The 25,537-nt window shown below is 49.9% G+C and overlaps 7 protein-coding genes across 8 annotated transcripts; 4 read left to right on the forward strand and 3 right to left on the reverse strand.

The window, feature by feature from the left end:
- LOC8063137 (probable magnesium transporter NIPA4) lies at positions 1,090-6,061 on the forward strand. The gene is made up of 9 exons (XM_002456699.2): positions 1,090-1,678; positions 2,448-2,504; positions 2,593-2,683; positions 2,768-2,928; positions 3,033-3,160; positions 3,265-3,402; positions 4,041-4,133; positions 5,387-5,492; positions 5,590-6,061. Exons 1-9 carry the CDS (start codon positions 1,507-1,509, stop codon positions 5,724-5,726), a joined length of 1,083 nt encoding a protein of 360 aa, XP_002456744.2. The 5' UTR covers positions 1,090-1,506; the 3' UTR covers positions 5,727-6,061.
- On the forward strand, positions 6,300-6,968 carry LOC8063138. Its single transcript, XM_002456700.1, has one exon. The coding sequence runs from the start codon at positions 6,300-6,302 to the stop codon at positions 6,966-6,968; it is 669 nt and encodes a 222-aa protein (XP_002456745.1).
- LOC8063139 (NAD(P)H-quinone oxidoreductase subunit N, chloroplastic) lies at positions 7,046-9,366 on the reverse strand. Its single transcript, XM_002458823.2, is given in 6 exon segments — positions 7,046-7,329; positions 7,444-7,529; positions 7,616-7,732; positions 7,828-8,286; positions 8,289-8,360; positions 9,325-9,366. Coding segments are annotated over 6 exon segments (846 nt in total). The 3' UTR covers positions 7,046-7,259.
- On the forward strand, positions 9,609-12,348 carry LOC8061470 (heat shock 70 kDa protein BIP5). The gene has a single exon (XM_002456701.2). It carries the CDS (start codon positions 9,642-9,644, stop codon positions 11,643-11,645), a length of 2,004 nt encoding a protein of 667 aa, XP_002456746.1. The 5' UTR covers positions 9,609-9,641; the 3' UTR covers positions 11,646-12,348.
- On the reverse strand, positions 12,352-15,341 carry LOC8063140 (amino acid permease 3). Of its 2 annotated transcripts, none has more exons than XM_021455519.1 (6): positions 15,239-15,341; positions 14,380-14,518; positions 14,029-14,262; positions 13,805-13,898; positions 13,504-13,718; positions 12,352-13,398 (listed from the first exon to the last, which is right to left on the reverse strand). In XM_021455519.1, exons 2-6 carry the CDS (start codon positions 14,510-14,512, stop codon positions 12,599-12,601), a joined length of 1,476 nt encoding a protein of 491 aa, XP_021311194.1. In that variant the 5' UTR covers positions 14,513-14,518; positions 15,239-15,341; the 3' UTR covers positions 12,352-12,598. The 2 variants fall into 2 exon arrangements, with proteins under 2 accessions (XP_021311194.1, XP_021311193.1); XM_021455518.1 differs by having other exon boundaries at positions 14,380-14,521.
- LOC8061471 (probable receptor-like protein kinase At1g11050) lies at positions 20,250-22,686 on the forward strand. Its single transcript, XM_021455294.1, has one exon. The coding sequence runs from the start codon at positions 20,347-20,349 to the stop codon at positions 22,411-22,413; it is 2,067 nt and encodes a 688-aa protein (XP_021310969.1). The 5' UTR covers positions 20,250-20,346; the 3' UTR covers positions 22,414-22,686.
- On the reverse strand, positions 22,609-25,298 carry LOC8063141 (MADS-box transcription factor 2). Its single transcript, XM_021455295.1, has 7 exons — positions 24,890-25,298; positions 24,333-24,399; positions 24,142-24,203; positions 23,870-23,969; positions 23,742-23,771; positions 23,593-23,637; positions 22,609-23,103 (listed from the first exon to the last, which is right to left on the reverse strand). The coding sequence occupies exons 1-7, from the start codon at positions 25,075-25,077 to the stop codon at positions 22,966-22,968; spliced, it is 630 nt and encodes a 209-aa protein (XP_021310970.1). The 5' UTR covers positions 25,078-25,298; the 3' UTR covers positions 22,609-22,965.

A 25,537-nucleotide genomic window follows, 5' to 3' on the forward strand; every position in this document is an offset into this window, starting at 1 on the left:
TAAAGTTTAACTCCTATCACATCGAATGTTTGAACACACGCATAAAGTACTAAATATAAACTATTTACGAAATAAAAAACACAGTTAGAGAGTCATTTGTGAGACGAATCTTTTGAGTATAAGTAGTACATGATTAGACACTAATTACTAAATAAAACAAAAAAACTATGATACATATTAAACTTTAATATTTCTAACCAAACACTCTCTGGAGGGCAGCTGAGAGAGCATGCCAGTTTCGTAGATAGGCTAGCGTTTTTACAGCCCATGATGACACGGTCAACATGCAAGTGGGCCGGTCTGCAGACGCCTGCAAACCGCGGCACCTTGCCGCAAACATAATTTGCAGACATTGCAGGTGTCCGCTTGCTGCAAGCTGCTGGTCGCAACAGTCCACTAGGCTCAGTGGCTAAACCTGCAAGGCCTAGCAGGACCCACAACTTCTTCTTGGCCGGCATAGTGGCAACCGCGAGCTTCTACGGCGCCGGCATCGACGCCACAGTGGCCACCTCTGCCATGGACGCAGGAGCAGTAGCCATTGGGGAGAGCAACAAACGCAGCAGGAGCAAATTTCACGATACGGAAGAGGATGCGGCGGCGGACGTGAGTTCTGTACTAACGCACTCAGATGCCTAGGGCAAGTGGTCTTAGCAGGCCTTAGCTCGATTTTGCAGGCTCTACAAGTGGCCCACACATACTAGCAGGCTGGACTGCCCCATCCCGCAAAAAAAAATAGGTGGCCTGTAGTTGTCCAATGGGCCTGTTTTGCGGGGCGGGCTAAGTGGGCTTGTAGAAAGGCCTGCGCCGCTTGCATCACGGCAGAATATAGAAAAGAGCATATTTGACCCACCCCCTTAAACTACTGTTGCCCTAGAATTTAGCCCAACGGCCGGAGACCGAACGGCCCAAGAAATACGCAGGCCCAAACGCGGGAACTGAACTACTACCTGCACTCGCGGCGCACATGAAATATTTTAGGTGCCGTTTACCAGGCGACCGAATTCACCGACGCTTCGGCTCGTTGCCTCGATGCCAAGCAAGCCTCGAGTCGGGAGCCAAACAGCCAACTGCAACTGGCTAGCTAGCCACCCACCCAGAGTCCACACCGAAATATCCGCGTGGCGTGCGTGGACCCGGACACCACTCTCCATTCCATCTCTCTTCGCCTCCTCCGCCTCGCCGGCGTCACGGCCGCCGTCGCCCTCCGCCTCCTCCCCCCCCCCCCCCCGGCTCGAGGCTCGATCTCTCCTCCCGTTCTCCGCCCACGCAATCGCTGGCACCGTATTCCCACGCAATCGCTGCCACCACACGCCGAATGCGGGACCCTCGCCTTTGGTGACCGACCCTGCCACTGCCGGGTTAGTTGAGCGACCGCCTACCGGACCCCCACGCCGCGCCCGGATCTCGCATGCGCCGCCGCCGCCGTCGCGCGATCTAGCGGCTGCGCGCTGCCCCGCAGGAGTGGAGTGTAGGTCTTCTGGGCCCTGGTGTGGTCGGGCGGCGGATATGGCGACGGAGGCGTCCACCTCCGCGGCGGGCGGGAGCTGGGTGGAGGGGATGTCCGCGGACAACATCAAGGGGCTGGTGCTCGCGCTCTCCTCCAGCTTCTTCATTGGGGCCAGCTTCATCGTCAAGAAGAAGGGGCTTAAGAAGGCTGGTGCATCCGGCGTCCGCGCAGGTGACTTGCTGTGTCTCGCCCCTTCCATTCCTATCGATCCAGACATTGCGTTGCTCCGTACATCGTGGTGGCTGCGCTGTCTCCTGCTGCGCTTTCGATTTGATCTTAGAGGCGCTACGTCAGCGCGCGGAGGGCCGCCCTCGAGGCTCGGTTTTCGATTGGGAGTGGAATCTCCTTTCCTGTTAAGCCTTGAATGGCGGATGCGTGGTTCGGATCTGTGCTAGAGCGACAATTAGGCAAGTGTATACCTGAAGTTAGTTCAGATACTGTAATAAATTGTGATGGCTAGGGAGTTGACCTGATTCGAGGTAGGTCATTTGTAAGTAGCTGTGGCTTGCGCGGGGGCTATATTCATGGTGGCATAGTTATGCATTGTCTTTTGCTCAATCTTCTTATGCCACACATTTGTTTGTTCAACAACAGTTTGTTTAGTGACTGTTGCCTATCCGCTGGGTACATAAATTCTAGACACTCTCCAAATCGTGTAGTTTTTTTTAGACAATGGAAAAATTCTAGCTTCAGCCAATCTAAGAGGAAGCAGCATTATTCCAAATCGTGTAGGTTGGACTGTAGACGGGAGGTGTGGTTTTGCACAAGGTGAAAAAGGGGTTATTTGGTTGCTTGACTTTTTATGAGGTTACTGTTCACTGGAAAATATGGCTGTTGCCTTTGAAGAGTTTGGGTCACACTCCATTTTAGGGTTGTTCAGTTTGAGATTTACTGGCAGACATTATGTTCAATCATTCACTTTGTTTGTGGTTAATTGCAGGTGTTGGTGGTTACTCTTACTTGTATGAACCATTATGGTGGGCAGGAATGATTACAAGTAGGTCACCTCTCATGCGAGTAGGCCTTCTGTGGTGCTAGTGCTGAATAATGTAATAGTATTGATGATTCTTAGTGCTACTTTCCAGTGATTGTTGGAGAAGTGGCTAACTTTGCAGCATATGCTTTTGCTCCTGCTATCTTGGTCACACCGCTTGGTGCACTTAGCATCATAATTAGGTAAGAAATATAATTCGTACTGTTTTGATGCTGCTTGTTATCTAAACGTCCTTGCTTCATTTTTCTAACATGCTTCTCTCTCAGTGCTGCTCTTGCAGACATTATGTTGAAGGAAAAGCTGCATATATTCGGTATACTTGGGTGTGTTCTTTGTGTTGTGGGTTCAACTACTATTGTACTTCATGCCCCTCAGGAGCGCGCAATTGAATCTGTAGCAGAAGTGTGGGATCTTGCTACTGAACCAGGTACCCTCCTTTCTTACCCAATTAGTTGTTATAAAATATTAGTTACACCACTTTGGTATATTATCTCAGTATAAGAGCTAATGCCATAAGTTTTGGTCTTGCAGCCTTTCTATCTTATGCTGCCATCGTTCTTGCTGCAACATTTGTGCTCATATACTACTTTATTCCACAATATGGTCAAACACACATCATGGTCTATATTGGTGTTTGTTCCCTTGTAGGATCTCTGTCGGTATGTGTTTTACACATTCACTTGGCACTAGTTCTCTCAATATGTATTTGTTTGAGTGATATGCTCTAATTCTCTTTCCCTTCAAAATGTTCTGGTGTTGGCAGGTCATGAGTGTGAAAGCTCTTGGAATAGCCTTGAAACTTACCTTTTCTGGAATGAACCAGCTAATTTATCCACAAACATGGTTGTTCACCATTGTTGTTGTTGCATGTATAGTAACACAGATGAACTATCTGAACAAGGTAATAGTGATTTTTCATTTTAATGGATATTTCGATTGTGCGTAACTGCATATATAGTGAGCATTGTGTACATCAATTACTTTTGTGACATGTTTTTCATGTTCTGCATGGAAGTAAGTGGCACTGTTCTGGCAGGAATGCAGGATATATCTATGCTTATTGAGTGCTCCACTTGAATTCAAGGGCTAGTGGTTGAGTATCCATCTTTTGATAGTTACACGAGTCATAATGAATTGTTGAAATGAAACAAACTCCTATGTTAACGTGTTATGCAATGCATATTGTGAATTTTTCATGATTGGCCCATTGAGTAATTTGATAATTGGGTACCTTGCTCTTCTCCTGCTATTGTAATTGTTTTCTCCTTCTTGAGCTGTCTTAGATCCAAAAATTGTGGCTGTACTACCAGATGATTTCATATTGTATATTGTGCTCATTTTGGTATTATAGCAAATCAATGCAATACCCTGTAACCTGTCTGTCGATAATGTGCCATAATAGACATTGCAATGCTATTAGGGTTAATATATCTTACCTGATCCTACTTTTATAGAATTCTGGTGTGGTACTTATCTATGTTATTGTTTGAAGGGGCATCCCAACTCTAGTGAACCAACTAAATTTAGTTTTTTTTGTAGGCTCTTGACACTTTCAACACAGCAGTTGTATCGCCGATATATTATACGATGTTCACGTCACTAACCATTTTGGCTAGTGTGATAATGTTCAAGGTAATGTTTTTTCTCTCTTTTTGGCAACATTCAATGCAGTGCACTTATTGCCCTACTTTTCTATCTTGCAAGTTGTTTGACATGGAATGAAATGTGCTTGTTTAGATTAAAAGTATATAAAGGGAAGCAGCTTCTAGTACTAGTTGTTACCTGCAGCTTCTAGTGGCAAAATTAGGTTATCCTGTTCAAACTTATCAATTTATTACTCAACCTATCAAATTTTATGCGAGGGTGCCCCATTTCCATTATCAGAACAGAAATACAGAAGTCTGATACCCAGAAACATACTCCCTCCGTCCCAAATTATAAATCATTCTAAGAATCTTGGAGTCAAAGTTTTTCAAGTTTGACCAAATTTATATAGCAAAATAATAACATTTTTGGTACCAACCAAGTATCATTAGATTCTTTGTTAGTTATATTTTCATAGTGTACCTATTTTATGACATAAATCTTTATATTTCTCTTTATATTTTTGGTCAAACTTGAAAATGATTTGACTCTCCAAGATTCTTGGAATAACTTATAATTTGGAATGGAGGGAGTATAAGAAAGAAGCGCAACGAAACCTCTCAGGACTAATCTACCTGATTCAAGCAACCAGCTTAGGCTAGATGAACTTGCTAGAACTTGTAGCTGTGTTATTTGCTGGGAAGAGGCTTAGTGTGTGCACCAAAAAGAAAAGGTGCTGGAAATTATGATAATCTGTTATATGCTTGATAGCTGTAGTTCTAATAAGAGTACAGAAAATACTCTTCTTAGGGTAGGGAACTTGTTTGATAGCTGCATGATGGCTGAAAGGATGATTGTTGATGGAAATGCGATGTCAGTGGTAGTTGATTGATAAAGAGCCCACAACAGAGGAGACAGCAGGGGTTTATGGTGGCTGGTGGAGAAATAGAGAGATAAGGGTGCGTTGGCCGATGGATGAATGCTTGCTTTCAGATACCAAGTGCTACTGTACTACTCAAGTTAACATGATCTTCACATATTGGTTATGAGATCCATTAGTTGGTTACAGATATTTAAGCTTGTGCTCCCAGAAATGACCATTTTACTTGAGTTTTGTTGTTTGCCGGTTTAGCTGTTGACAGACAATGCTCCATGGATTGTTTAGTCATGTACTTATCAGTTCAAGCCTTCAGGCATGGTTGTCTGTATTCCCTCGTACAGTTGTCATAGTTGCTGTCGTTCTTAATGAAAATTCTTGGCATTATTAATTTATTATTGACAACTAAACTAATTGCATGCAGGACTGGGATCGTCAAAATCCAACTCAAATTGTAACAGAGATGTGTGGTTTCGTTACCATTCTTTCAGGGACGTTTCTTCTCCACAAGACCAAAGACATGGTTGATGGTATGATATAATGCTCTCCACTTTCTGTTTGTTTTATATGGAGTATGTGCCAAACACACACTAAATTTTGGTAATGTTTCACTCTGTGCTATCACAGGTCTCCCACCAACTCTACCTGTCCGGATTCCTAAACATGCGGACGACACAGCTGAAGGAATTCCTCTTAGATCTGCTGCTGAAGGCATCCCACTCAGATCACCAAGGGCAACAGAGTCATTTCGATCAACGCTATAATGCTTGGTCATCTCTGTGGCCATGCTCAGCCATTCTTTCATTTGATACACACCTTTGTAGATTGTATTTTAGGATTCCAAAAGGTAAAAGGCGCCACTACCCTTGTAATTTTTTGAGACACTGGTGTAGAGTATTGGGAAACCTTATACATCTCGAAATGCCCAGAATGGGCTAGATCCAGTTTTGGATACCCACCACGGTGGCATACAAGACCGTTCTCAGCAACACAGTAACTGTTGTATTCTTTGGATAGAAAATTAGAAGATAGGGAAAGAATCTGAAGAAGGCTCCTTGAAGAAACTTTGCCTCCCATCCACTTGTGGTGTTCTGGTTTCTGATCCGTGGTTTTTGCAACTCATTCATCTTAATGTCCGTTGCTTCTGTGCGAGGGGAAGGCACTTGCCTTGCTACTCATGCTGAAGCCTTTCGTGTTCCAACTCAACTCGTCAAGAATACCGGAAGGTGTATTCTTTTCATCTGTCGCTCAGTTTAGCGTGCTCTTTAATTGAGCCTGTCTGAGCTCGTGAATCCCAACCTGGAGCACGCGCTCTTCATCACAGGCCCGTGGCATCAATGGCTGAGAAGGAAGAATGCAAGGTCCTCATCGACCAAGCCAGCAACGAAGTCGCCGATCCACCACGCCACGAAGACGAGGATGACGAGGACGACGACGATAGCTGGAGCTTCATCATGGTCCTCAACCTGGTCCTTGGCGGCACGGCGCGCCTGAACGTGCTCCTCCCGACCGCTACGATCCTCGCCTTCGCCATCTTCGCCCCTCTCCTCACCGACGACGGCAAGTGCACCCGGCTGAACCGCATCCTGACCGCGGCCTTCGTCGTCCTCTGCGCCGGCTCCTGCGTCTTCTTCACGCTCACAGACAGCTTCCGCTCCGCCTCGGGCCGCCTCCGGTACGGCGTCGCCACGCCCACTGGCATCCGCACGTTCTGCGGCGGCGGCCACCGGAGGAGGAAGGGGCCGAGGGAGCCGGAGCGGTACAGGCTGCGGTGGTCGGACCTGTTCCACACGACGCTGGCGCTGGTGGCGTTCGTGACGTTCGCCGCCTCGCACCACGACATGGTCCTGTGCTACTACCCCGGCGTGCCCCGGAAGGTGGTCAACACCGTGCCGCTCGTGATCGGCTTCGTGGTGAGCCTCCTCTTCGTGCTGTTCCCGTCCAGGAGGAGAGGCATCGGCTACCCTTTCTTGCTCCGCACCGACCTCGTGTACCTGCGCCGCTGAAAACTGCCGGCCGGCGTGCCGGAAAAGTGTGCCGCGCCTGTCTAATCTAATATTATCTGAAGTCTGAACGCGTTGCGTGCGACCGTGATCTGTACTTGAATGAATTCACATATGTGGAAATTTTTTACATGGTTTGCAATGGTTCTCTTTCTGAAATTTGTGCCAAAATGTATGCACATCTTTATTAATTGCCTCTCTCATTCAGTGCAAAGCTGCAAGAATGGCAGGGAGAGATGTCGATCCCAGAAGCAATTTGAGTGTAGCTGTAGTTGCCCCAGACATGTCGCTTGATCATTCTTCCGCGTCCGGGTTCTGCTCAAGGCCTGCAATTTGCTTCAGTGGCTTCCAAACAAAACTTCTCCTGCACGCGTCCAACAGGATCATGTAATAATAATGGTTTAGCCACAGGTGCTCCCGTGGTGTGGGAAATTGAACATGGAGAATTGGAGATAGATACTAGAAGAAACGCATGTACCAGTTGCCGACTTCTGCGAGCACCCTGACTTTGGGACGGATGTCTGGGAGCATGGCCAGGAACTGCAGCTCAGCCTTGGACAGAACCTGCATGTATATCAGAAGAGGTTCAAGAACAGAGCACTCAGTAAAAAGTCCCGATCCATGGAGGTGCGTGCAAGCAGCCACTGCACCTTGGCTTCGTGGATCCAGACGACGAGGCCTTTGGCGTCTGGGTGCAGCAGGCTGAGCCTGTAGTCCACCTCCGGCGGGAAGTACCACCGCGCCACCGGCTGCCTGCCGAGGCTAGGCTGCAGTCATGCACAGCACCACTCCGATCGAGTCAGTTCAACAACAAGACAACAAGAACAAATCAAGAACAAAAGTAGACGTGCGTCGTACGTACCGGGCAGACGGGGTGGATCTTGGTGAGCGTGGTCTCCGGATCGCCGAGGCCCCGCGCGGAGAGGTCGAGGAAGTAGTAGCCCTGGTAGCGGAGGCGGTTGAGGTAGCGGCCCTCGTAGCCGCCCTCGTGCGGCGGGTAGATGGCCAGCGCCTTGTGCTTCTCCACGTCGTCCAGCCACTTGCCCAGGTCCGGCCGCACCAGGTCCCCGCCCACGAAGTCCAGCAACGAGCTGCGCACGGACACCGCGCCACGGCCGCCCCGCGGCCCGCCGCGCCGGCCGCTGAGGAGCGAGGGCGCCGGGACCGGAGACACGGGCACGGACACCGCGCGCGCCGCCGCCGCTGCTGCCGACCACATCCTGCTGCTTCTACTGCCTGCGGCCGTGCGCGTGTGGGTGGATGGGAGTGGGAAGTCGCTTGCTTTTGAGCATGTGGCGGGAAGATGGCTTGCGGTGAAGTGGGGAAGTGGGGTGAGGTCGCGGATAAGTCTGCAATCGAGGCTGTCCGTTGGTCTGTCAGCCGAATCGACCAAGACTGAAGGAGCAGAGTACATGACCAATTACAATTAGGCTAGTTTCAAATTTTCGTTCTCCGTTATTGACAATCTAAATTATCCATTTTGTGAAGTTATTAGAATAAAAAATAGACTTCACAGTTATAATCTTTTTGTCAAAATGCTAAAAACATATATGAAACATCCACTTTAAAATCTAAACTAAGTAATTACGCTCCCGAAAAAGTTCCTCTCATCAAAAGTAACTTACTCCCTCTGTTCAAAAATAAATATCATTATAGTATTCGTGTCAATCAAACTTTCTTAAGTTTGACTAGCTTTATAGAAAATGTTAGTAACATTTATATCTTTAAATAAGTTTATTATGAAAATAGGTCCAATGATCCAACTAATAATACTAATTATGTACTACAAATATTACTATTTTCATGTGTATATATATTTAGTCAAAATTAAAAGTGGTTGACTATATTCAAGAAGCGAGAACAACATTATTTTGGGACGAAAGGAGTACATCATAATTAGTTGTGCTCTATAAATTGATTTAGCATCTACATCTACATGAAAAACCAAACGTTGGGAATTTCAAAGGAGCAAGTTCAACCATAAGCTTCTATGTATATATACACGAGAGCCTGTTAGGACACTCACAATGCAGACTTTATCATAGAGTCTAAAGTTATTTATTACCTCGAACAATGTGAACTTAAAGTCTTATTTTTTCTACCTCTTTCTTCAATAAATATGCTGCAACATCAGCAAAATACTATAAATAATATGTAATTAAGTGTCTTGAACTCTGTGATAGAGTCTTGCATTGTGAGTGTCCTTACAACCACATACAAAGAGGCCTACAACTCAGTAAGCGTACGTGTTCTGTTTGTTTGAAACCGGTCCTGAGACAACATCGCAAGTCGAGCTGTCGAGGTTTCTTTCAAAAAAAACATTGCAAGTCGAGTACGATCGGTATCCAATTCATCATACTGCGCACCACGAGTATACACCACCACGCCTTTTACACGTCATAGCCGTCTCCTGACCGCCCGATCAGAAAAACGAACGGCTCATATCACGCCGCCGACGTGTCCAGCAGGCGTTGGACAAGACACGTTGCTGCGTGTCACACCGCCTCCGGTTCAGAGTGGCCAGCTTCCAAAATCGGGACTCGCGCGCCCGCCCGCAGGTGGAGGTGGCTTTATATACCGGCGCTCTACGGCGCCTACCCAAAGTCCCAAACCCACGTCCTTCGTTTCGTGTGTTACCAACATCGCAACACGACGACGTACAGCTACGGCAACGCGATGGCGGCTCGAGGAGGGTGGACGAAGTTGCTGTTTGCGCTGCTGGTCGCCGGGCTGCTTCCCGTCGTGGCTCCGACGAGGACCTACGCAGCAGCGGCCGCTGAAGGAGGAGGTGCTCGCGGCACCGTGATCGGCATCGACCTGGGCACCACCTACTCGTGCGTCGGCGTCTACCGGAACGGCCGCGTCGAGATCATCGCCAACGACCAGGGCAACCGGATCACGCCCTCATGGGTCGCCTTCACCGACGGCGGCGAGCGCCTCATCGGCGAGGCCGCCAAGAACCAGGCGGCGGCCAACCCAGAGCGCACCATCTACGACGCCAAGCGGCTTATCGGTCGCCAGTTCGACGACGCCGTGGTGCAGCGGGACATGAAGCTGCTCTCCTACGACGTCGTCGAGAGGAACGGGAAGCCGCACGTGCGGGTCCAGGTGAGGGAAGGCGACGTGCGCGAGTTGAGCCCCGAGGAGGTCAGCGCCATGGTGCTCACCAAGATGAAGGAGACGGCCGAGGCCTACCTCGGCGAGAAGGTCACGGACGCCGTCGTCACCGTCCCGGCCTACTTCGACGACGCGCAGCGCCAGGCCACCAAGGACGCTGGCACCATCGCCGGGCTCAACGTGCGCCGCATAATCAACGAGCCCACCGCGGCAGCCATCGCCTACGGCATCGACGACAAGGGCCCGGAGAAGAAGGTGCTCGTGTTCGACCTCGGCGGCGGCACGTTCGACGTCAGCATCCTTGCCATCGACAACGGCGTCTTCGAGGTGCTCGCCACCAACGGCGACACCCACCTCGGAGGCGAGGACTTCGACCAGCGCGTCATGGATTACTTCATCAAGCTCATCAAGCGCAGGCACGGCCGGGATATCTCCGGCGACGCCCGCGCGCTAGGGAAGCTCCGGCGCGAGTGCGAGCGCGCCAAGCGCGCGCTCAGCAACCAGCACCAGGTGCGCGTGGAGATCGAGGCGCTCTTCGACGGCGTCGACATCTCGGAGCAGCTCACCAGGGCGCGCTTCGAGGAGCTCAACAGCGACCTGTTCCGGAAGACGATGGTGCCGGTGAAGAAGGCCATGGCGGACGCCCGGCTGCAGAAGAGCGACATCGACGAGATCGTGCTCGTCGGCGGTAGCACCAGGATCCCCAAGGTCCAGCAGCTGCTCAAGGACTATTTCAACGGCAAGGAGCCCAGTAGGGGAATCAACCCCGACGAGGCCGTCGCGTACGGCGCCGCCGTCCAGGGTGGTATCCTCAGTGGGCACGGCGAAAGTATGCTTGTCATCGACGTTACGCCACTGACTCTGGGCATAGAGACCGTGGGTGGGGTGATGACCAAGCTGATCCCGAGGAACACGGTGATTCCGACGAAGAAGACGCAGGTGTTCACCACGTACCAGGACAGGCAGACCACAGTGAGCATCATGGTGTTCCAGGGCGAGCGCAGCATGACCAAGGACAACGAGCTGCTCGGCAAGTTTGACCTGTCTGGGATCCCACCGGCGCCAAAGGGCACGCCGCAGATCGAGGTGACCTTCGAGGTGGACGTGAACGGCATCCTCCACGTGAAGGCGGCGGACAAGGGCACCGGCAGGTCGGAGAAGGTCACCATCACGAGCGACGCCCGCCGGGTCAGCCAGGAGGAGATGGACCGGATGGTGCACGAGGCGGAGGAGTTCGCGGAGGAGGACCGGAAGGCGAGGGAGCGGGTCGACGCGCGCAACAAGCTGGAGACGTACGTCTACCAGGTGAAGAGCGCGGTGGTGGACGACAGCAACATGGCCGACAAGATGAACGCCGACGAGAAGGAGAAGGTGGAGGAGGCAGTCAGGGAGGCCAACGAGTGGATCGAAGTGAACTCGGATGCCGACAAGGAGGACTACGAGGAGAAGCTCAAGGAGCTAGAGGACGTGTGCAGCCCTGTCATCTCGGCGGTGTACCAGAGGTCCGGCGGTGGTGCACCGGCAGACGACACTTACGATGAGGATGACCATGATGAGCTTTAGGGACGACTAGGTTAGATTGTCAGCATTAGCTAGCTCTTAATATAGTTCTGTGTCTTTCCTTTACAGTAGCCAGTAGTAATTTCAATTTGTAATCTCCATCTAGGTATTATTATCTCTTTTAAGACAAAGTATGTGCTCTAATTTTTCCTAATAACGAAGATTTAAAGCAGTCCAAATAGGAGAACACATCAATCTCACCCACAGCATAATGATCCATCGAAAACGAGCTATATATACCGCCCAAGGCCCAAGCTGACAAGAGCTCACTGCTCGGAAGAGCTCAGGAGGGGAGAGGGTTCAGACGTGTACATCTTGATTGCAAACTTTGGTATCTACAGACTGTCTGTCTGTCTGTGATCATCTCATATACCACGATTGTCGCCCAAGTCTATCATATCTCAAGTCTCAACTTTCAGAATCTCACATTTCTGTCAGCGATTTATAAACCATTTATTTAGGGCTGTAAATGGGCCTTCACGCTTCAGTCCGGCATACTTTTTTGAAGTCAAGACATGAGGAGGCATCTCTAGTGAGACTCATGTGTTAAAATGTTTTTAAGGACGTTCATGGGCAAGTATCTTCATTTTGTGACTTAACAGGGCTGTAGTTGGGCCTAATATATGACAAGTCGGACGAGGACGTGAAATTTCGCGACAAAGTTATTAGCTGTGAGGCTGTTGTTCTCAGCCAGCGTGACAGAGCTCTCTGTATCTCTCCCCAAATTTTGACAATTGATCAAGATAGGTAATTTTGTAAGATTGGCGTAGTACAGCATAAGAACAGCGCGACACACTGAAACTTTCTCGAGCGTGTCACCGTTCAGTACTGCAAACTTTTTCCCCTCTCGGTTTTGATACTACCGCCGTGTGCATTTTGGATTCCGATGTGTACTTCTTGGACACCGCTATATATATGTGCCTATATACCACATGCTGCGTCTCCCGTGAATCTGATCAGTAGGACTTGAACGGGCGGTAGACCTTGAGGTCGGACGCGATGCCGGCGATGGACCCGGCGGCGGCGGCGACGGAGATGACGAGGCAGCCGAGGCTGAGCATCTGCAGGCACACCCACCGGGGGCTCCACCGCGGCACCTTCTTCTGCACCACGTACATCTCCACGGGGAAGTAGACGGTGAGCGGCCAGAAGCCGAGCGCGCCCAGGAACCCCACCACGTCGTTGAAGAAGGGCAGCAGCATGGACACGACCGTCGTCGCCACCACGAACGCCGTCCGCCACGTCGCCCGGAACAGGTTCACCTTGCAGCTCCGCCGCCGCGTCGCCGGGAGCGGGACCTCGACCTCCCCGGTGACGAACGCCGAGTCCGGCCACCGCTGCGCGGCCCACTTCTCGACGAAGGCGAACAGCGGCTGGCAGTAGACCTGGTAGGCGCCGACGAGGTGGACGACGATGGCGGCGTTGGCCACGTCCAGGAGCCAGAAGGGCTCGTAGAAGCCGAAGCCCGTGAGGAGGTTTCCGGGCGCGCCGTCGCCGAACGCCGCGTACCCCATGCATCCGCACAGCATGTAGAAGAGCGTGGTCACCGCCACGCTCACCACCGTGGCGCGCTTCATCACCGTCGACTCCGACGGCGGCGGCGCCCGGATCGTGTCCTGGATCTCGATCAGGATCAGGGAGTAGGAGTAGGCGAAGGCGATGTCGCCGAACGCCTGCAGGCTGCGCCACACTTTGTCCATCGGGGTCACCACGCCGATGCTGATCCCCGTCAGACTCCCCTGCACGCCTCTGTTCGCTGCATATATATGCACGCGTTGCATTCATCGTAAGAAGTTGTGGCACTGGAGTAGCTCAGTAGCTGATCGATGACCAGATGTTTGCAAGAATGCATCGTATATACCGATGACTTGGACGATGCCCAGGCCGAGACCGATGGAGGAGTAGGTGAAGGACATGACGGCGGCGAGGATGGAGAGCCACGATATCTGGTCGAAGTCGGGGATCTGCGAGAAGAAGATCTCCGCTACGCCGAAGATGATCATGTAGGGCGTGCTGGAGACCTTGCAGGGGTTGCCGTGCCCCTTCTGGTGGAAGCAGTTGGCCCTCCTGATCGCGCTGCACCAACACGTACGACACCATCGTCAAAGTCACACACTATTCATGCGCAAATGAAAGAGCAGACAAGTCGTGCGTTCACTCACAGCATGCTGATGGAGGCGGCGATGGTGTACCCGATGGCCACGCCCACGATGTTGGCGTACTGCAGGAACCCGCAGATCTGGACCTTGATGCCACCTGCTCGACGAAATTCCAGTCCACAGATGCATGCACACAGAGTAAGTTCTAGCTGATCGATCTCGAGCTTGAAAGGCATGCAGAGGCGTGATGAGAAGGAGGGACGAATGAAGGCGGAGAGAGCACGCACTGAGGTTGGCGTTGACGGCGTCCATGTAGGTGTAGTTTCGCTTGCCGGTGCTGGGGTCGCCGGAGCGGTAGCAGTCGGCGAGCAGCGAGGAGGTGTAGTAGGTGACGAGCGAGAAGAGCAGCATCGCGGCGGGGCCGGCCACCCAGCCGAGCTGCGCGATGGCCCACCCCAGCGACAGCACCCCGGAGCCGATCACCGCCGTGATGATGTGCGAGCTCGCCGTCCACATCGTCCCTGCAGCACACAGCCCGTCAGGCGTACGTCAGCATGCACACATCTAGCACACGATCGACACGCCCAGCAGTCCGTCGTCTCCGTCCTCGTGTCGGTTCAAATGAAATGAAACCTTACCGTTACGCTTAGGGCGGCCGTCGTCGTCGAAGCACTTGTCGCTCGCGCCCTTGCCGAGCTCCGCGCCGCAGACCTCCATGGCCGCCGGCGCCGCCGTCGGGTAGTAGTACGTGGCCACCACGTTCTCTGCCATCTCAATCTGCTCTGGTGAATGTCCAAGGAGGGCAAAGAGCGTCCAGGTCAGAATTGAGGAGGCGGTTCACTCTTCACCTCCACGGTGTGTACGTGACTGCAGATGCGCACGTGATGGCAGGCGGTGGTGGCGCCAAGCCTGACCTGTCACTGCCAGTCTGCCAGTGATCACTAGCTGCTGCCGGAGCTGGGGCGTTCTCGACCCCCTGCTGCGTGCAGGTGCAGCGGGGTGAATGTCTGTGCGAGGCTAGCTGCTGCGAGCACGAGGTGGGGTGGCGAGGTACGTGTGGGGGGCGCCATTTATAAGCCGTGCTGCTCGGAGTTGGTGGCTCCGGCCAGTCGCCATCGTGGTTGTGGCCCTCCCTTTGTGGAGGCGAGCGGGCCGCGCCGGGGAGCTTGGATTGAGCATGCAAGCTAGCAGTGCAAGGTAGACGAGGACGACGACGACTCCGCGCAGTCGCACGCGGTGTCAACGGGAAACAGCGTGTACCTATTGCACGCACTGCCCCCGGCCCTTTTGATGGCACCCTCACATAGTCGACAATATACACAGTCTACGTATGCAACAGTCACCTGAGCGACGTCGATCGTCGTGGAATGTATACACAAAGTCAGAGGTAACCTAAACTTGTAACTGTGTGTCCCAAGTCCCAACACGGCAAAGATGCGATAAGATTGCAACAGGGTTCTGATCGAAAACCACTTGCCATGCCTAGCTATTAGTTACCTTTTTTCTGATCGAGGACGAAGTTGCAGGGTCGTCGTACTCCTCTCGCTGCTCTTGCTTGTTAAGTTGCAAGGAGATTGAGTAAGTTAATTAATGGTGTACTTGGTGTGTTATTAGTTGCATCGGATGGGTTTTATTTATAGGCTGCTGCTGCATCCAGGCTCTCCCTGCATTATGCAGGCAGATGCAGGACGAACGGCAGGGAGTCTCAGGACCCCACGGCCACGCCATTCCGAGCTCTCGTCCATTCTTTGGTTGTGTGCGTGCATTTATGCATCGAATAGGTTCGGTATACCTTTGATTCATTCCAAGATCATTCGTCAACCACACGAGAGAATCAGAACCTACAGCTGAGCTTTGAACCTGTTTCTAAACACACAACCAGCCTTAATGCATGCATGTGCCTGCCTTTGTCTCTCAAATATGATATGCATCGTCCTCCATCGTGTACTTGTTTTTCCTTTACTCTTGCTTTTTGTTTGAATGACGACATTGATGAATTATTTTTAAGAACATATATATGGCAAAAATGCATAAAAAATTAAAGTTTCCAAAGAACAAGTGCTAACCGTGGTTCTTTATGGTAATTAAAGTTCTCCATTGCTACTTCAAACTCTTAGAGCACTCCCAATGTAGAAACCATCGTGGTTTCTATAGATATTAATTGCAGTGTCACCTAAGCATTTTGCTGATGTGGCAAAAGAGTTATTGAAGAGAGAGAGCAAAAATCATAGAAATTGGGTCTAAGTTAGAAACCATGTCTACACAAAATCCAAGACATGAAGTGATATGATTGGCTAAGAATAGAAAGAGAATGAATGTGATTGGATAAAAAATATTTTATAGAAACTATCCATTGAGACCATAGTTTCTATATATATATAGTGTCTATAAAAATTAATAGGTATAGAAACTACATGTAGTTTCTAGCATTGGGAGTGCCCTTAGGACACTCACAATGCAGACTCTATCATAGAGTCTAAAGTTATTTATTATCTCGAACAATGTGAACTTGGAGTCTAAATAAGACTTGGAGTCTTATTTTTTTCTACCTCTTTCTTCAATAAATATGGTGCCACATCAATAAAATATCATAAATAATATGTAATTAACTCTCTTGGACTCTATGATAGAGTCTTGCATTGTGAGTGCCCTTAGGGGGTGTTTGGTACTACTTCACAAACTCGTGGAGCAGCTCCACAAAAAACTAGAGTTCGTGGAGTACCTCTTTAGTTACTCACACAACTCTACCCTTTTTCCTCGAACTGAATGCGTGGAGCTGAAACCGTTTGGCTAAAAAACGTGGAGTGGAGGTGAAAAACGTAGAGCAGAGCAGTCCCAAACACTTACTCACCAAGTGAACAAAATCTGCGTGTATATATATGTGGCACCCAAAACCTTGTTCAATATCATTTTTCCTATATAAGAACGAAATATATGATATTTATAAAAAAAACAATACAATTGTAGCTCGATGTATATATTATTATGAATATATAAACAAAAAGATAGTGCATGCATTACATATTATATTAGATGATTGCTTTCTCTTGAGCTTGATTATGGGATCGGTTAGTGACGAATTTTGGTATCTTATATTCCGTTTGACTGGTCCTACACCAATGAAGAAACTAATAAAGGTGTACGTGTACACAATGAGAAAAAGCAGCGGTCAAGGACGTACATCTAGGAGACGTGATGGAGGGCCGTTCTTTTTTCCAAGCTTTTTTGTGATCATCATGGAGATGCACACCAATATATTTGTAGTCATGTTCTGTAAGCATGAAGCAAAACATCCAGACATTATAAAGACTAAAACTTAGTACACAAACAAGCGCATGCACGCATGACACAGTGACCTAGCTAGGAATCTCATATATGCTGATAGCCTACTAAACTGAACAAACTCTGTTGCTATTTTTTTTTCCTTAAGAAAACTCTCTTGTTGTTGCTTACTTCGTTGATTCCTTAAGACACTATAATGATGATAGGCACAGGGCATATATGTGAAGTAAGCTCTCAAGTGATCATAACGTCACAGAAAAAGTCCGTCTGCTATGGACACGGTCTTTTGGAGCTTCTGGTGTTTAGGCAAAGCGCACGACGGCATGAACCCGTCTGCTATATATGGACACGGTCTTTTGGCAGCAGAAGAGGAGCTCTAGGGAAGGTGATAACTGATAAGTGGTTTCAGAGTGATTCTATAGGAATTGAATAGAGAGCAGAGTGATTTTGATACAGATTGAATAATAGGGTGCGGTGGGGAGTGAGATCTTTTTTTTAGCTCCACGCTCATAGTATAAAAAGAGAATCTTGTCAGCTTTTTAGGATAATCTAGTTGTTTTTTTAGGAAGAAGATTCTGTTAAAACTTGGCACAGTACACCCTCTAACTACACATGAAAAGAATCTAAAAATATATATAACATTCTATTTAGATTCTTCCATGATCTTCTTCTCCCTATTTTTTCCTCGATGCAGAACAAATTCTTGTTGAAACCCGAAGTCGAAGTGTTGTTCTTATACTGAATCCAACGATAACTCCAAAACAATGGATATGCCACATGATTCAACGTTCCGAAACCAATCCAAAACACGTTTAAAATGATGAAACAACATCTACAGTCATGTCCTCGAGCACAACATAGGCTACAAACATTATCTCCAATCATTGTTTCATCATGTATGCCTAATTACCTCTCGGCAACCGTCGAAGTTAAGTTCAGTGACCTAGAGGCTAGAGTTATTGATTCTTGTGAGGTGTGCTCGGAGCACCCCTACTCTTACAGATAATGACAACAAATAATTGGTGTCCTACATGCTGATGATATTGACATATGCAACGATGACCTCATCGTGGAAATCACCAAAGTCACTGCAGGTACAAGATTCCGACAAAAAATAATCTAATTTTATCGGTAGATTTATTTAAGTTAAACTTTAAGCAAACGCCATTAAAATGTTGTTATAGAAGAGAGATGGGTCATCTCTCCTTTTTGCCACTGATAGACTCGCTATGGAGAAATGTGAGGAGCCCTAGACAACGATGAGGAGAAAAAGGGGCAACAAAAGGTGTCTCCTAGACGGCGGTGGGAGATACTACTGATAACTCTAGCCTCTAGGTCATTGAAAAATGCCGCCTAGTCATATTTTAAACCACTTGTTATGAATCCACGAAATCGGCTCGAAGAAGTTAGGAGGATCGCTCTACCAAATGAACATGAGTGGTGGCTGGTGGAAGCCTAGAACAATGTCATCTCTCTGAAATGTTTAGGTTGGCTCGGTATGTTAAGTGATTTGGGTATAGTTGGATATGATAGGAAGCTCAATGAGGATGTAGTGCGAGTATACACACAGAGGTACATGAGCCGATAGGGCAAGATTTGACGCTCGCAATACCTTTCTTTTGCCACGAGTTCCCCCATCCTACGACTGTCTTCAAGCTTCCATATCACTGACCGCCATGGACGCCATCCTCCGATCCGCAGATATGGGACGAGCAGGAACTCCTAGATGAAAAAGATAGAAGGCAGCGAAAGGTTACTGGGCCACTCTTTCTTTCTTATTGTCTTCACCCTAGAGCCCAATCCTTGCTATCCTAAATATATGGGCATTGGATATTATAACAACTATACAAATGTAAAAAAATTGTTGTTGTATGATCTCTTCAAGCCACTAATGGGGTTAAAAGGTCGTGCCTTTTGGGAATGGTAGCAGAGGTTTCTTTGTCCTTCCTTAAGATGTTTGTCTTCATTGTGGGTTGTTGGTTAGGTTGCAAGTGGGTTTAGTTGGCAGAGTTGTCTTAGGTAGTTATTTGTTTTTATCACTACTGTTGTTGTTGCCTTGTTGGTAGTGTTGTCATAGCTGTTTGTAGAATTGTAGTTGTTACGATTGCTGTTTTTTTTTCTCGTTATACATAGCCTGGGATTTTTTCTTCATCAACATAATCAGCACTTCTCTTGCTCGATTTGTTTTAAAAATAGTCCACTTTTTGTTTTCTTATAAAAAGGGTAAACGAAAATATGAATGTTCGCTAATGGGCTTGACTCAATGTGTACGGCTCTATGGACGAAGCCCATGGCCACCGCATTGCCAAATAGCCCAATACAACGAGACATCTGAACGGTCGGCCCAGATCCTAAAGTTTCACAATCTCATGTCGAATGTCAGCCTACCTTTAGGGCCCATGATTGACAACCGCATGATGTGGTGTAGTTTTTCCCTCCTATAGAACGTACCAAATCCGTGACCTGGGCGCCTGGGCCCTTGGATTAGCGTTGCAAAGCAGCTAGGACGACCAGATTCATGTCTGTGCTCGTGCATCCAAAGGATAGGACAAAATAGGCTTCTCGGCGACGCTAGCTGCAGTGCGCCCATGGACTGAAACTATCCAAAGACTCCAACATCGTGGCATGTAAACACATGCAACGCCATGTGCTTGAGACATGGTTTTAGTAACTTTTGTCAAGATAAAGGGAGAGAGAGACATGGTTAGGGCTTTCTGGGAAAAAAAATAGATGTGTTCAGACAGAGCCACATGTGACGTGATTCTTTCTCCGACTGCGCTCTGTTCTGTCGCTCATAATTCCTAGAGCCCTTTTCCTGGACATACGGCCAGCAGCAATGATATAGCCTGCACACAAAGGCCGGATTTGCCTTGTTGCCAACGTTAATTAGAGGTTTCTAATTGTTAATTACAATGGCATCGATTAAAAAACCATGTAAGAGTACACGTACCAACCAGTTCTTTCCTCGATCCAAGATCATTACGTACGTCAAGTTGGTGTGGTGCAAATCAAAAGGTAGACAGCCAGCTGCCCCGTGACGGAGCGAGGAAAAAAAAGCCCGTCTTTCTGGCCACATGGAACCAACTTTCTCATGTTTCTTGCCTCCTTGAGCCGGCGTGGTCAGCGCACAAGTTTAGCCTGATAGGGTCACCGCACATTGCAAGTAATGTATTGACCCCTTTCTCCTGATCACGAAACACAGGTAGTCAGTGAAGCACCGGCACTGGTCAACGTGTTTTGTTGCTCGACGTCAGTGTCTCTGCCATCGCAGCCCCACATCACACTCACCCAGATCAGGTTCCGACCTCCGAGGCACCGATCCGATGCCAAGCCCAGCCACTCGCTCCATCCGACTCCACCCGCGCTTAAAATACACACACGGGCACCTTGGCATCGCCGCCTCACTTGAGCTCCCCTTTCGCTTTGCATCGGGTTCTCTTCCCATCCGCTCGCCCACCGGAATGGCGGCGGTGTGGAAGTGGAAGCCTGCCGTCCTCCTCCTCCTCCTCGTCATGACGCGCCCGCCGGCGGCCGAGGCCGGTGGCGCCAACGCCACGGCGCCGTGCCCGCTCGACCTGGGCTACGTGGCCACGCTCCCGTGGGACCGCGCGCCGTGCGAGCCGCCCGTGGCCAACGGCACGGCCTGCTGCATGACGCTCCTCTCGGTGCTCGGCGTGGGCCTCGCGTCGCGGCTCCGCGCCACGGGCCGCTTCCGCCTCCCGTCCGCGGGGGCCTCGGCGGCCTGCCTCCGCGCCTTCTCCGCCGCGCTCGCCGCGCCGCCGCTCTCGCTGCCGGCCTCCCTCGTGCCGGGCTGCTTCCCGGTCCAGTCCCAGTTCGCCATCTCCCCGGACTACTGCGCCGGGGTCACCACCGCCGCGGAGTACGTCGCGGTCGCCGGCAACGCCTCCGTCGCCGGCCTCAACGCCTCCTGCGGCGCCGACGTCGCCTCCATGTCGCTCTGCAACCGCTGCCTCGCCGCCGGGATCGACGCCTCGGCGCGCCTCACTGCGGCAGCAGGCAACGGATCCAAGTCCCAGAACTGCTTCTACCTCACCGTGCTCTACGCAGCCGGGATCTCCAGCTCCGCGGGCCCCGACTCCCCCGTCACTGCGGCGTGTGCCCTCGGCCTCGCTCTCTCCACGCCTTCCCCCACCACCTCGTCGCCGACCTCTAGCTCCGCCAGCCACACCAACATCGCAGTAGCCGCCACCATCCCGATCGCCTCGCTCCTGCTCGTCTCCCTCGTCGCTCTCCTCGTCTGGAGGAACAGGCGTGAGCACACCAAGGGCAGGAGCATCCAAATCTCGGAGGAGCGGCGTTCGCGCCCGCGGCCAAACACCGGCTCCGTCATGTTCGACATCTGCGAGCTGTCCAAGGCGACCGGCGGTTTCGCCGAGCGCAACCTCATCGGCCGCGGCGGGTTCGGCGTCGTGTACCGCGGCGTGCTCGCGGACGGCACCGTCGTCGCCGTCAAGAAGATGCTCGAGCCCGACGTGGAGGGCGGCGACGAGGAGTTCACCAACGAGGTGGAGATCATCAGCCTCCTCCGGCACCGGAACCTGGTGCCGCTCCGCGGGTGCTGCATTGCCGACGACGACCCCGACGAAGGCAAGCAGATGTTCCTCGTCTACGACTACATGCCCAAGGGCTCGCTGGACCAGTACATCTTCGAGGACGGCCAGGGCAGGCGGCGGCCGGCGTTGTCGTGGGCGCAGCGCAGGACCATCCTCCTGGACGTGGCCAGGGGGCTCGAGTACCTGCACTACGGCGTCAAGCCGGGGATCTACCACCGGGACATCAAGGCGACCAACATCCTCCTGGACGCGGACATGCGCGCGCGCGTGGCGGACTTCGGCCTCGCCCGGCGGAGCCGCGAGGGACAGTCCCACCTCACGACGCGCGTCGCCGGCACGCACGGCTACCTCTCGCCGGAGTACGCGCTGTACGGGCAGCTCACCGAGAAGAGCGACGTGTACAGCTTCGGCGTGCTGGTGCTCGAGGTGATGAGCGGTCGCCGCGCGCTCGACCTGTCCGACCCGTCAGGGGTCGTGCTCATCACCGACTGGGCGTGGACGCACGCCAAGGCTGGCCGCCCGGGGGATGTCCTCGCCCAGGCGCTGCGGAAGGAGCCGAGCACCAGCGTGGCGGCCATGGAGAGGTATGTGCTTGTCGGGATCCTGTGCGCCCACGTCACGGTGGCGTTCCGCCCGAGCATGCCGGAGGCACTGAGGATGCTGGAGGGGGACATGGACGTGCCCGACCTGCCGGACCGGCCGCAGCCGTTCGGCCAGAGGATTGCGTTCGACGAAGGCGAAACTAATTTCAGCGCATCATCGATTCTGAGCGGCGGCGGCGGCCCACTCGTGGACTTTGGAGACATGCTCCGGTGATGCACGACGGCGATGATGGATGCGTGCAGGTTGCAAGGTGACCGACGTGTCAGGTCGGGATCACACGTACGAACTCTTATTATAAGATGCGTAACATCCACAGTTCCACATGCTATGCTACACTGATGCAAGTGTTGGTTAACTGGATTTCAGAGTGATGTATAGCCTTTTCAGCTAATGTAAATGCATTATATGTAACATATAGTGAAAACTCAAATACGTGTCATTGACACTCCGACACAAATATTACATCATGGTTTGTCCACCACTGTTTTAGTAGCGCATAGATTCACTGTCCGGCAGATGCAGTGAATACACAGTCATACAGTACCAAGTTACTCACGTTGCAGTTCTGCTGCTGGCGCCATCCTGAAGGAGGATAGACCAGCTGAGAACGTGTGCTAAAGATCGACTGACACACATTATACATTCATCCAAACATACTGGAAAGAAAAGATACAGTTGGCAACGCATGAGAGGACATACAAGCCAGTGGTGGTGTGTGAAATCTTCAAATGAGACGGCAAGTGGAATGGGGGGTATTCCAGCCGTCTAATTGTTGTCCTGCAAGTTGGGATGGCTGGGCTGCACGCGGAAGGTGATTGGCATCTGGGCCGCCAAGTCCCGGTCAGGATGATAACCCAGCTCAAGCTCTCTCATGCTGCCGCTCAGTGCAATATCCTGCTGGTGCTGCAGACAATGAAGAAGAACAGTGGCTTAGGCAAGTTTTCTAGTTTCAGACCATTAACTAGAAGTAGTAAGTACTAGCGCATAGATATTGTGTATAAAAATTTTCGAACAACATTGAAACCACGAAGGCTAATATGTTTACATCCCACCAACTTAGAAAGTCTGGCATTTACTTATCCAGTTTGATTTGACTAATCAGAAATAATTTAGTAGATGGAGGAAAATATGACAAACACATTCCATGACATTCTAGTTGGCCGATAAAGTATGATGCATGATTGTCAATATAGGTTAGTTGCATGGATTTCCCCTGTTTTTTATGAAATAGTGGATTAACTTGGTCTCTGATAACTGTACACAGCACAAGTAATTTAAACATCAAAGTAGAGGTAGTCTTAGATTTCAAATTGATTTTTCAAGTGAAGAGTGAACAGCCTTTTTTCAAGTACAATTTCAACTCGTCAAATGCAACTCTGCAAAGACACTTACAAGTTTAAAGGCCAGCAATTTGTTCTCATCTTCCATCATCTTATTCTACAACCAACCAACAAAATAGCGGATTAGGGAAAGAATTAAAAATAACCATATGCTCAAATAAAATTCATAATACAGAATCATTAGTCAGATTAAGCTCATACGTTTGCAACACGCCTTTCCCAGTGCTCCATCTGCATCAACAAAACAACCAATATCAGAATTATTACACAGATGACAATACCTGCAACATCAACCACATTGATATTGACTGATTGAGTATATTTGTTACCAGTTTCTCATTCTGGTTCGTCAGTCCATTATCAAGTGCCTCCTCAATCATGATCAGGTCTTTGGGTTGCAGTGAGTTTAGATCTTCACCTTTAAGGTGCCTGCACCATCACACAGGAGATCATATGAACATGAAACTGAAGAGGTAAATTCCCAAAAAGGAAAGACAATCTATTATAGCTTAAAAGATTACTTTGAGACCACTCTCTTTAAATAAAAACTTCATATGAAATTCCAAAACAAAAGACAATTTATTCAAGTTTAAGCATTTACCTGAGCTCAATCTGCATGGTGTCGTTCTCTTTCTTTATACGATCAATCTCGGCACTAAGGCTCTGAAATGGTTCGTGTGCGCATCAAATAGTCAGTCAATATGTTCAACTAATTCTAGGACTAGGAGGTAGCAAAATGACAGTTAAGCTCTAAAAAAGGGGTTTCTGTTCTCTCCGGAAATCAAATATTACCTTGTGCTTCTCATCCCACAGTATCTTTCCAGAGTTGGTCTGGTACTTCTCCAAGATTTTTGATAGCCTATGACATACCAAAAGGATATCACATATACAGGGATGGATATTTGCTAGTGTGTCGGCTCAACAGAAACCAAGTGAATCAAAATAACGCAAGCCATAACGATTTTAGTAAAGAGCACCACAGGTGGTTAACCTATACAAATAGAAAAGTATACTTTAAATGGACAAGAAACCATTCAGGCAAAAATCTTAAGACTTATACAAGCTCGTTCATGACAAATAGATAAGAAAAGTAGCAGTACCGCCAAAAATCTTATCCTTTACCTAATTATGCTGTCTCTTCCCCAATTCAAAACAACTTTAAATTGCATACTTGCTACAGTAACGGAAAGTATAACAGTATCCAAATCCAACTAAAATGCAACAGTAGCAGACTAAAAAAAATAGAACCTTTCTCCAGTCCCGGCAAAAAACTAGAACAATATGCTAAGGCACAGTGAAAAGATAATCAGATACTGGAAGAAAAACAGGTAGTAGGTAACGGCACGCACGATGTCTTGGGGGAGCAGTAGTCGTAAAGCTTGCCGGCGCTGGAGAAGATGACGACGCCGACCTCGGCGTCGCAGAGCACGCTGATCTCCCGCGCCTTCTTGAGGATCCCGTTGCGGCGCTTGGAGAAAGTCACCTGGCGGTTGGTGGAGTTCTCGATCCGCTTGATCTCGATCTTGCCGCGCCCCATCCTTCCTCCCCTTCTCTCCTCCAGCAACTTCCCAATAAAGGCTCGCCTCTTCTCCCCTTCTTGAGCAAGAGCCTGGAGCTGCTCGTTTGGTGGTGGTGCCGGTGTGGTGTAGTTGGGAGGGGCAGTGGTGGTGGTGGGAGGGGAGGGGAGGAGTAAAGGGGATCGCCATGGCAGGAAGAGGAATGGTGATGAGGGGGCTTTCGGGTTTGTTCAGAGGCGCGCGCCGGAAACGGCAAATGACTTGTATGCTTTGCGTCCGCGGGGCAACTTGACTTCACCTCGCTGTCCGGTTGCAGTTGATGGCAAAGCCGAAAGCAGAGGGAGGGTACTATATGCGGTAATGGCGTTGTGTACTTCCCATGTCGTGTCTTGTCGACGTTTCTCTCGGTAGGACTTTAAGGGGTCTCAGTAGATGTAAAAACGTAGACCCTTTGTCAAATTTATGATATGATATCGCGAT

The sequence above is a fragment of the Sorghum bicolor genome, chromosome 3, assembly GCF_000003195.3.
Source record: "Sorghum bicolor cultivar BTx623 chromosome 3, Sorghum_bicolor_NCBIv3, whole genome shotgun sequence".
Taxonomy (NCBI): Eukaryota; Viridiplantae; Streptophyta; class Magnoliopsida; order Poales; family Poaceae; genus Sorghum; species Sorghum bicolor.